The sequence below is a fragment of the Myxine glutinosa genome, chromosome 4, assembly GCF_964187855.1.
Source record: "Myxine glutinosa chromosome 4, kmMyxGlut1.1, whole genome shotgun sequence".
NCBI lineage: Eukaryota > Metazoa > Chordata > Myxini > Myxiniformes > Myxinidae > Myxine > Myxine glutinosa.
The window spans coordinates 210,690,918-210,702,986 of record NC_136264.1 but is presented as its reverse complement, the minus strand read 5'-3'; the positions used below and the strand labels follow the sequence as shown (position 1 = coordinate 210,702,986).

Below are 12,069 nucleotides of genomic sequence, written 5' to 3'. Positions count from 1 at the left end.
AACGCCTCTGGACGTCCCAGGTGCCTTTTTAATCAGCAATCTTGTTGGACATCTACATTTTGCATACTCGTCTACAAATTGCATACGCAGGCTTGTTCTGGACATTTATCGACATGGATGTGAATAAGGATCAAAATGTTTTTATCCAAATCAATTTTTTGTTACCCTGCATTTCCCAGATCTTTGGCAATCAAGATGGTGCTATTTTCTATTTTGTGTGGCTCGTGGTTTGGGAGGAGATGCAAAAGTGACGGACAGACATTGGAGGTTATTATACAGATACATCATTCCAATTAAATTTCAAACTGCTTCTTTCATTAACATATGTTGATTAACATAAATACACATTTAGTGTTGACAATGCATTACATCACCTCGCGGAGATCTTCCTTCCTTAAAATGAAGATTTGAAATCCAGTTATACAATAAAATAAAATCAAACCTGTCATTAAGTTGTATTTCAGTATGCTCTCTTTGATAATGTCGTACGTGACCAGCTCCCCACAGTTCACAATGGCGTTTCGAGTGACATTTGGAAGCATTCCTGCTGGCACAGTGTGAGAAGTAAATGTAGTTGTATTATTCAAAGTTTCTGTTCTGTTTGGTGACACTATAATAAATTATATCTAGTTTTGTTCAACTTGCAGCTAATCATTCTCAACCAATCACAGACCTACAATGGTAATACCCGACTGTGTTTACAGAAGTTACCGGTAATAAATGATGTTTTCAAGTGTATCACCGCATTAGCTATTGTTACGTTTATGGGGGGTAGGCAATACAATACCTTAGTCCAGGTAGAATTGTATAGGACAGTGTGCTCCGAATGCCGCGATGAAGAAGAAAAAACCCCTGTACCTAAGTGGGGACCCCTTAGACTGGATGTCGTGTAAGAGTATATCTTTGTCCCCATGACGAGGGGTGGGGTTATGTTAATTAGTTAGGGATTATTGGTAAATTCCCTGTATGTAAATAGCCTCTGTGATTGCTCCTTTGTTTGTTATAACACACACACACCACACCTGCCATGCACGCCACACCTAAAAATAACACTAAATAAAAGTAGCAGGAAACAGGACATTCAACTACAGCTGATACCACCGGGTGATCACAAAGGCCGGCAAGTGGCCGTGAGGCCATGCCCCGAAGAACCATTGGTCAGGACGGCCATAGAGCGATGAGATGGCACTCAATGATAGGAGCATGCGCAGAGGTCATCCGATGACGTAAGAGCCCGGGGAACAAAAGACTGTGCCCCGGCATTTTCTGCCTCTTTGGGTCCCGAGCTGATGAAAAGTGGTCACAGTTCGTCTTCTTCTTGGTTCTGGATTTCATTGCGAACAGTCACATTTTCCTGCTCTTGCATTGGGACAGGGACATTGGTGTCGTGCAGTTGGGCATTTGCGCTTTTTCGTCCGGGCGATCAGTTTGAGTGGCCGCATTTTCCTTTCCCTGGCTCGTTGGTGCTGACGGTGCGGTGGCTGTCCGCGCTCTGTGTGGAGCAGACGGTGAGTGCACAGGTGTGTCTTTCAAAGTATCTGTTCTGTTCATGACAGTGAGCAAGCTCGCTTCGCGCTCAGCGGCTGCAGGAATGAACTGCGAGCCAAGACATTTTCCCGCGCACGAACTGCGAACTGCGCGCCAAGACATTTTCCCGCGCATGGACTTCGCGCCAGGGCATGTGTTTTTCCGCGCAGGGATGCGGGACCATCAACGGCCGCGGACGGTCACAGACGCCAAGCGGAGTGCAGGCAAACGCACCTCACAAACACTACGCTTTATTTTCACATTTATTTTATCATCCCCTTGTGTTGTATACGAGTCTGTGGTCTGTGTGGGGGCTCTCCATTTAGGAATTTTAGCTTTACTGTGCATTTTTTTTGTTACCGGCATTTCTTTCATTAAATCATTATAATTCCTTGTCGGTTTTAGTTGATTACCAGGGTCGAAGACGTCCAGTGGGATCCGTACAGGTAAGAGCTTTGCTACCCTTTGCTGCCCTCATCCCCCGTGCGTATTTACACTGCCATTGGATTGAACGCCTCGGCGTGTAAAGCTCGATCGCCTTCCCGTTACCTTGGAGGATCTTAATCCCCAAGAACACGACAACATGAATCATTAGAGTTATACCAGCATGGAACTTCAAAGGTATCTTAACTGTACCTTTCCAGAGTCCACGTACTCCCTCTGTGTGCCAGATTGTTCTGTAGGCCTGCATGGTTCCAGAATAGCGGCACTGCGCTCCCCCACTCAGCCGGCTATATGCTTGAAAGCGAACTTTGACGACATCCGTGGGCTGAGCAACCAAGACCGAAAGCGCGCCGGTCGTGCCCCCAGCCAGGATGCGCGTTCCTAGACCAACCGCTGCTCAATGAGATGCACAACGGCAAGCACAGTGAGAAAACAGTTTGGTAGTTCTTTGATTTCATATATTTCAACAAAAACATTATTAGACACATCATACAGGAACATTTGGCCTGATTCTCGTCTCCATATGCCATTACATATGCAAATAATATTATTAAATCTACAAATCCAGAAGGTACTCCCAGAAGTGGATCATTTAACGTACTCTAGAAGTACCCTTCTCAGTTTACCGGGGTACGCGATGGGGTATGTGGAAGGCTAAAGTACGTGCTCATCTGCTGGCCTTGTGTGGCCACTTAAGGCCAGTTTTGTGGTGGGAACCAGAGGTATAACTGGGTTTGGAACCACGACATAGTCCAAGAACTGTGAAATGTCAATTTTGGAGTTTCAGTGATATCCACGTTTGCTCCATTTATGTAGTAATATTCCATTGATCCTGCACTTTAATACCGAGTTGGGGCATTCTCACATGATTGTGTGGAGGTCATCAGAACATCTTAACTTTTACCAACATCTATCTATAATTCCAGTAATCTCTGTCTGTCTGTCTGTACGTCTGTACGTTTGTCTGTGACCGCTGTTTCTCGACAACCACGGGTCCGATATACTTTTAACTTGCCAGGTATATTGCTGGGGACCCGAGGATGTGCCTTTTCAAGGTTTCATATTAATCGGACAATTACTTACCGAGCTATGTCCAAAAAACGATTCAACCAATCAGAGAGCAGCGAACGATCGCGTGTGCCGAACGTGGCGGGCACACTCTGCCTCGGATGGCACATTTGAGAGCGTATTCATTTATTTCACGTTTGCAAACTATGTTGGCGCTATGTTGGCGTTAAACGATGTTTTAAAACTAATAAAAACGAATTTGCGATTCATTCGCTTTCCTGCGCGTTTGTGTACGCGATGGCGATTTCTTTACCAAACTCCGGAAGCCGTTCGCTTTGGACCGAACCATTTCATGTAAATAGAGGGGGGGGATTGTCACCACTCGCAAGCCGTTCGCTTTGGACCAAACCATTTCATGTAAATAGAGGGGGGGGATATAATTTTAGATATATATATATAGTACGGGCATGCCCTAGTCTATCTATAATCTATCTATAATGCCAGTAATCTCTGTGTGTGTGTCTGTCTGTGTGTTTGTCTGTGACCGCTGTTTCTCGACAACCACGGGTCCGATATACTTGAAACTTGCCAGGTATATTGCTGGGGACCCGAGGATGTGCCTTTTCAAGGTTTGAAATTAATCGGACAAGTACCTACCGAGCTATGTCCAAAAAACGCTTCAACCAATCAGAGAGCAGCGAGCTATCACGTGTGCCGAACCGTTAATGCAATGCAAGCGTTAATGCGTTAATGCAAGGCTTTTCTTTTTTCCCCTCTTCTCTTTCTACTTTTCCTTGCGATTAAATTGCAAACAGCCAAAATACGTTGGCGCTAATTGAATAATTGGCCATTAACACTAAAATAATCGTAACTGCGATATGCCAACTTCCGGACAGTGCAGCCTTCCATGTTGTTGTTGTTTGCAGCAGCTGTTTGCAGCAAGGCAAGGCTTTTCAACTATGTTGCCGTTAAACTATGTTTTAAAACGAATTCAAACTGCGATTAAATTAAAACGATTCATCCTAACTGCGATTTGCGAACTTCCGGACAGTGACGACTTATCTTCCGGCAGCCAATCACAGAACGCTCTGTTGCGTAGGCGTGGCCGATGTGAGACGAGCGGAGCTGAGCGCGTTACGAGCTGACCGCCATTACGGTACGTAATTCGATTTCTTATGCGCATTATTTCTCCCAATTCAGTCAGAGCGAAGGGCGGAAGCGAAGAGCGTTGCTTTTTTTGTTTACGGGCGTACGGGCGGGGTAGAGCGTACGGGTAGCGTTTTTTTTTTTTTTTGGCCACGGAACGGGCACCCACGTACGGGCAATGCCCTAGTTCCAGTAATCTCTGTACGTTTGTTTGTCTGTGACCGCTGTTTCTCGACAACCACGGGTCCGATATACTTTTAACTTGCCAGGTATATTGCTGGGGACCCGAGGATGTGCCTTTTCAAGGTTTCATATTAATCGGACAATTACTTACCGAGCTATGTCCAAAAAACGATTCAACCAATCAGAGAGCAGCGAACTATCGCGTGTGCCGAACGTGGCGGACACACTCTGCCTCGGATGGCACATTTGAGAGCGTATTCATTTATTTCACGTTTGCAAACTATGTTGGCGTTAAACTATGTTTTAATAAAGTTTTAAAACTAATAAAAACGAATTTGCGATTCATTCGCTTTCCTGCGCGTTTGTGCACGCGATGGCGATTTCTTTACCAAACTCCGGAAGCCGTTCGCTTTGGACCAAACCATTTCATGTAAATAGAGGGGGGGGATATAATTTTAGATATAGATATAGTACGGGCAATGCCCTAGTGTCTATTAATTACAGACTAGTGGAACATCCACTTTAGACATGTAGACCTTTAGGGGTCTTACCACTTTTAGACACCTTTGGACCATTTTAGATATTTTATACCCCTTAGACCTTTTAAGACCAATTATACACTTTACACCCCTTAGAACCTTTGGGAGCAGAATACCTTTTAGACCCTTTAAGACCCCTAAGAACGTTGAGACACCTTATGCCTCTATGACCCATTAGACAGCTAAAAACCCTTTAAAACACCTAAAACCCTTTAAACAACTAGACCCTACAATATAACCTGTACAATAGAACCTGTACAGTGTACACGGACCCAAAGAACCTGTACACCCTATCGACTCCATTAGAACCCGTATACCCCTAAAACCTCATCGACACCATTCGACCTTCTGTCTGAGGGCCTTTGGTATTAATACTTAAGATTCACCAGCCACAATCAGAAGGCCCCCGAATTTTAAACAGCCTCAGTGTCAGGCTAAGTGGTGCAAAATATATTGAATTAAAAATTTACGTGCCATTTTTTCAGGTTCTCCTCGGCTTGGTTGGTAGCAGAGTGAAACGTCACACGTGGCACAGAAAAAGTCCCACATGACAAAGAAAAGCTCCACGTGGCAGTGAGAAAGATCCACGTGGCAGAGAGAAAACCTCCATGTGGCAGAGAAAACCTCCACGTGACAGAGAGAAAAGGTCCTCGTGGCAGAGAGAAAACCTCCACGTGGCAGTGAGAAAAGCTCCACGTGGCAGTGAGAAAAGCTCCACGTGGCAGAGAGAAAAGCTCCACGTGGCAGAGAGAAAAGCTCCACGTGACAGAGAGAAAAGCTCCACGTGGCAGAGAGAAAAGCTCCACGTGACAGAGAGAAAAGCTCCACGTGGCAGAGAGAAAACCTCCACGTGGCAGAGAGAAAAGCTCCACGTGACAGAGAGAAAAGGTCCTCGTGGCAGAGAGAAAAGCTCCACGTGGCAGAGAGAAAACCTCCACGTGGCAGTGAGAAAACCTCCACGTGACAGAGAGAAAACCTCCACGTGGCAGAGAGAAAAGGTCCTCGTGGCAGAGAGAAAACCTCCATGTGGCAGTGAGAAAAGGTCCTCGTGGCAGAGAGAAAACCTCCACGTGGCAGAGAGAAAACCTCCACGTGGCAGAGAGAAAACCTCCATGTGGCAGAGAGAAAACCTCCACGTGGCAGAGAGAAAACCTCCACGTGGCAGAGAGAAAACCTCCACGTGGCAGAGAGAAAAGCTCCACGTGGCAGAGAGAAAACCTCCACGTGGCAGAGAGAAAACCTCCACGTGGCAGAGAGAAAAGCTCCACGTGACAGAGAGAAAAGCTCCACGTGGCAGAGTGAAAACCTCCACGTGACAGAGAGAAAACCTCCACGTGGCAGAGAGAAAAGTTCCACGTGACAGAGAGAAAAGCTCCACGTGGCAGAGAGAAAAGCTCCACCTGACAGAGAAAACCTCCACGTGGCAGAGAGAAAACCTCCACGTGGCAGTGAGAAAACCTCCACGTGGCAGAGAGAAAAGTTTCACGTGACAGAGAGAAAACCTCCACGTGGCAGAGAGAAAACCTCCACGTGGCAGAGAGAAAACCTCCACGTGGCAGAGGGAAAACCTCCACGTGGCAGAGAGAAAACCTCCACGTGGCAGAGAGAAAAGTTCCACGTGGCAGAGAGAAAACCTCCACGTGGGAGAGAGAAAACCTCCACGTGGCAGAGAGAAAAGTTCCACGTGGCAGAGAGAAAACCTCCACGTGGCAGAGAAAACCTCCACGTGGCAGAGAGAAAACCTCCACGTGGCAGAGAGAAAAGTTCCACGTGACAGAGAGAAAACCTCCACGTGGCAGAGAGAAAAGTTGCACGTGAAAGAGAGAAAAGCTCCACGTGGCAGAGAGAAAAGTTCCACGTGACAGAGAGAAAACCTCCACGTGGCAGAGAGAAAAGTTCCACGTGACAGAGAGAAAACCTCCACGTGGCAGAGAGAAAAGTTCCACGTGACAGAGAGAAAAGCTCCACGTGGCAGAGAGAAAAGTTCCACGTGACAGAGAGAAAACCTCCACGTGACAGTGAGGAAGGTCCCACGTGACAGAGAGAAAAGCTCCACATTGCAAAGAGTAAACAGTATCCATGACAACAATTTAATCTCCATTATAATCATGGGATATTTTTGTGATTTTATTTTTGCCAAACGTCAGGAATTTTTGAAGATATCATATTGAAACTTACACAGTTTATTTGTGCGCATGTGTCATATATGTGTGTAAAATCTGGTCAAAGGTCAAGGTCAATGCCACCCAAAACATGTAAATCACCTATTAGGCCACAATTAGAAAATGTATCAACCAAATTTGTTCTGCACAACATTCCATCATGTTGGTCAAATTTAACACTTAACAGGTCAAATTTTCGCATTTACCAAATTGCTGTTTCCATGGCAACTATTGTTTATTTGAATTTTTCAAGTGTCGTGCTATGCACGCATCTTGTACTTTAATAATGAGTTGGGCCGTTCTCACACAAGTTTATAGAGGTAACCAGAACATCTTAACCTTTACAAACACTTACGTTACATTGTCCACGTCATGTTGACAACAAAATGTTGAAGCTGTACACGATACCATTCACCAAAACGATCGGACATGAAATGGCAGAGTTCATTTGCCAATTTTAATCTCTAACGATAGTTATTCTTGTGAGCGGACCGCCATTGCTTACAAGGTGAACATGCACCACGTGCCACGGTCCACATCATCACCTTCATGTTAAATTCCCATTTCTACCAACTAGCAACGGTACCCGCCCCTTGGGCGGGGCTTCAATTGGGAGGCCCAAATGAAAAGGCAAAATAACAAGAAATTGAAGCTTTTTTATTTTAAACGATTTATATAAACATCCGTTAAATCAAATCATATGCAAGTCATCAAAATCTAAACAGTATTTGTGGAATTTCAATAAAAGCCACATCACTGTTCATATCGGTAAATATTATTCCATCGTGTTTGGAAAAACTGGAAAATTGGAAAAATTGGAAATTGGAAAAATTGGAAAATTGGAAAAAAAAATTGGAAAAACAATAAAGCCCATTTGACTCCAGGGAGTCCCAGGATTACCCACCCACAATTTCGTTGCGATCGGTTCAGCCGTTTTTGCGGTACCTGGGAACAGACGGACAGACGGACGGACATTTGGTGAATTATAATAAGAGGATACACAATTCACGAGGATACACGTCTTCTTCATCAATGATCTCTCTGACTCTCTTGAAAATCCTCTCTATCTCTTTGCTGATGACTCCACTCTCTGTCGCTCTATTCCTCATCCCTCAGATCGGCAGTCTGCAGCCTCCTCACTCTCTGAAGACTTGGACAAAATCACAGACTGGGCAAACAAGTGGAACATGTCTTTCAATCCTGACAAATCTCACACTCTTACGATGTCTCTCCGAAAAGACCGACTGGACAACCCGCCCATCCACTTTCTGAATAATCCTCTCCAAGAAGTTCTGTCACTCAAGCTTTTGGGTCTCACTATTTGCCATGATCTTTCCTGGGAAAACCACATTTCAAATCTGGCCTCCAAAGCCAGTCGCCGACTGGGCATCCTCTGTCGTGCGAAGTCCTTCCTTGGCACACCTGAGGTCCTCACCACATACAAGGCTTTCATCCGCAGCTCAATGGAATACTGCTCTCCCCTCTGGGCTGGTGCTCCTGCCTCACACCTCGCTCGTCTTCACGCTGTTGGAACCAAAGCGTTCAGAATCATTGGAATCTCCCACGATGAAGCTAACTCCAAGGGCCTCTCACTCACTCACCGCAGGCAGGTAGTTGGTCTTTCCGTCTTCTACCGACTCCTCTCTGGCCTTGCCCCCCCCAGCTCTCTCTGTGCTCTGTCCCCCAACTATTCCTACAGGTCGCACAAGATCTGCCTGCAACCCTCTTATGGTTAAACTGCCAAAATAAAGACTCTCTGCTCACCTTCACTCCTTCATTCCTCTTTTCTCCCGCCTCTGGAACAAACTCCCTCACTCTCTTCAATCCCACTCCACCCTCCAGGTCTTTAAAACAGCTGTTCACCACCATCTCTTATCTTCCCCCATCCAAAACCTTGATCTTTTCTACCCCCGCTAATTTCACCCCAAATCCACTTTTTTGAAATACCAACTTCTGTCCAGGAAGTCCTTGGTGTCCTTGTGTTTTATACCTCCCCCCCTCCCCCCACCCTTCCCACGCCTCCTCCCCCCAAGCCCTCCCTCCCTCCCACACTTCTCCCTGCTCTCAAATGTTATGTTTGTGTGCTTCCCCTTCTCTCCCCATCTTGTCTTCCGCTCCCTCTTTTTATATATTTTGTTTGTCTGGTTGATTTGTTTGTGAAATAAATATAGCTCTTTCACGAGCCTCGATTCAGTATACAAAAAAAAAAAACTCCAAAAAAAAAAGCCAATTTGAGGTGAGACATCGGGGAACAAATCGAAGACAGGTACCCGTGCATCTTACTTAACAACCCCATTCTGTAACACGTATGAAAGGTATCCCTTATGATTTAGTTGCTTTCCAGGGTCTGTATGACAATGGTACATTCTATTATACAGTACAAAGGCCTTTCTAACAAAACATACCGCAGGGCACTTGAGCTCCTGAGAAGTAAACACCACGTCATACAACTTTTGAACTGGCATATAAAGTTCCTGTTCATGTTTAGAAAATCCCATTGGACAATGATCAGTATCAGGTTGTTCAGAAGTTCCATCAACACCAAACTTGCACTGACCATGAAATATTACTTTCGTCACTTTGACCCTGGATGTGGGATAGTGGGGTTTACTCCTCAGGGTCGTTTTATATCTATATGATTCTAGATGGGACGGCTGTGTTACAGTCCCCTATGAAACTTGGTTTGGTTTTCAATGCAAGACTCCGCTATCATTAAAGGACGACAAACTGGTTTGACTCCATATGGGAATAAGCCTCGAGCATGGGCCTTGGTAGAGTTACCTTGCATTGCATTCCTCATAATGTTGGTTGGGGATCCAGGTTCAAATTTTATTTCTCTTTCATTCCCCTTTTTCCCCACCTCGGGAACAAACTCCCTCACTCCCTTCAATCGCACTCCTCCCTCCGGGTCTTTAAAACAGCTGTTCACCACCTTCTCTTATCTTCCCCCATCCAAAACCTTGATCTTTTCTACCCCCGTTAATTCACCCCAGATACACTTTTTTGAAATTCCGACTTCTTTCCTGGATGTTCTAGCAGTGTCCATGTGTTATATACCTCTCCCACCTCCCCCCCCCCCCCTTTCCCATGCCTCCTCCCCCCAAGTCCTCTCCCTCCCACAGATCTACCGATGTCCCTGTTCTCTGCTGTTGTACTTGTGTGCTTCCCCCTCTCCCCATCTTGTCTCCCGCTCCCTTTATCTTAGGTTTTATTTGTCCATTTGTTATTTTTGTGATTGATGTTAGCTCTTACACGAGCCTCGATCTTGTAAACAACAACAACAACAAAAATCCTATATACAGGGCTATACTATAGGTATTTGTCCTAAAACATCCTAAGCCATACTATTCCAGTCTGTAGGACGAAGGCCTTCCTCAACTCAAGATGAGGGGTGTTTGGCACACTTTGCCACATTTGAAAGTAAGTGTGAACAGCCAAGGGAATCGAACCAACAACAGTCAATGGAGAAGAAACAAGTCTTTACCGACTTGAACAAACAAGCAGCATGTGTCTGTCCAGTTGTTGTTCACAGACAAGTACGTTGATACCTACCAATGTCTGTCCTGCATGTGATTTAGGTACAAGATCCAACATTAGTCTTGAGATAAACACAAAAAGAAGAAAACCAAAGATGATTTATTGAATACCAGGTGGGTGTCACCTGGGACACACCTTTCTTTCAAAGGAAGTATGAGCTGGCTGCCATCACAGTTACCTTTATTCAAAATGGCCTACTCCTTTCAAAAGGCGTATTTTACTCCAGGGATTTAGGGATCATCGCCTATGGAATTGTTCTGGAACGACTTGAATGGTGGTGCAGAGTGAAATAAAAGATGGTGCTTACTCTCGGCCCCGTGCGCGTAGATCTCCTTCACGGAATCGTAGAGGCCGATGCGGATCGATGCGAAACACGCCTGGCGTTGGAGACCCGCGACCAGGCCGCTGTACAAGCTGCGAGGTCCTTCGGTGCGTGCCATGGTCAATATGGTGCTGAAGACTCCTCGGTATCGTATGATCGCTTGGCTGAGAATCTGCTCCCCTTGCACCTACACAGAGCAAATGACATTGAGAAATTGTTGATGGAATAAAGAAAGGACAATCTTCAACCTTCCTTAAAAGATGACGCAGGTACATGAAGAGATCAAGTGGGTGATCATACCTGCAAACACCTCCACAATCATTTCGTTCATCCATTAGTTAATAACCTGCACTTGATTTATATGACCGTGGAATAGGTTGACAATCGAATATGATTGTCACTTGTCGGTCAGAGCTTCTGCAATCTAGCTGAGGATATCGAATTCAAAGCCTTGAAGATGAAACAGAGGTTCATTGTTCCGATATTTACCTCTGACACCAAAAGGTGGACGGAGGTTATGTTTTCATCCCTGTCTGTCTGTTTGTCCGTTTGTGAACAAGATATCTCAAAAAGTTGTGGACGGATTCGGACGAAATTTGGCAGAGATGTAGCGTATGCGACAGGGACGAAATTATTAGATTTTGGTGAAGATCTGGATTCGGATCCGGATAGTATAATTTTTAAAGTGATTCTTCACCATTGGGAGATGGGGCCAAAATCGATACATAGCAGGATATCTCGAAAAGTTGTAGATGGATTTGGACGAAACTTGGTGGACTGGTTGTGTGTTTGACAAGGACGATTCGATTAAATTTTGGTGAAGATCTGAATATGGATTCGGATATGAGAATTGTTTAATTTTCTATGTGATTCTTCACCATTGGGAGATAGGGCCAAAAACGATACGTAGCAGGATATCTCAAAAAGCTGTGGATGGATTTGAACGAAACTTGGTGGACTGGTTGTGTGTGTGACAAAGACGATTCGATTCGATTTTGGTGAAGATCCGGATTCGGTTTCGGTACTAGAATTTAAGTGATTCTTCACCATTGGGAGATAGGGCCAAAAACTATACGTAGCAGGATATCTCAAAAGGTTGTGGATGGATTTGGACGAAACTTAGTGGACTGGTTGTGTGTGCGACAAAGACGATTCGATTTGATTTTGGTGAAGATCCGGATTCGGTTTCGGTACTAGAATT

At 45.1% G+C, this 12,069-nt stretch overlaps 1 protein-coding gene across 10 annotated transcripts in view; it reads right to left on the bottom strand.

Moving 5' to 3' along the window:
* The window catches only part of LOC137425679 (putative mitochondrial transporter UCP3), a 64,159-nt gene that overhangs the window by 12,159 nt on the left and 39,931 nt on the right, over nt 1-12,069 (bottom strand). For all 10 annotated transcript variants that reach the window (XM_078776992.1, XM_078776986.1, XM_078776991.1 and 7 more), the window contains 3 exons: nt 10,854-11,055; nt 2,164-2,364; nt 443-544 (listed from right to left, as the gene is read on the bottom strand). In XM_078776992.1, coding sequence (XP_078633118.1) covers nt 443-544; nt 2,164-2,364; nt 10,854-11,055 — 505 coding nt within the window. The remainder of the gene's footprint in view (nt 1-442; nt 545-2,163; nt 2,365-10,853; nt 11,056-12,069) is intronic.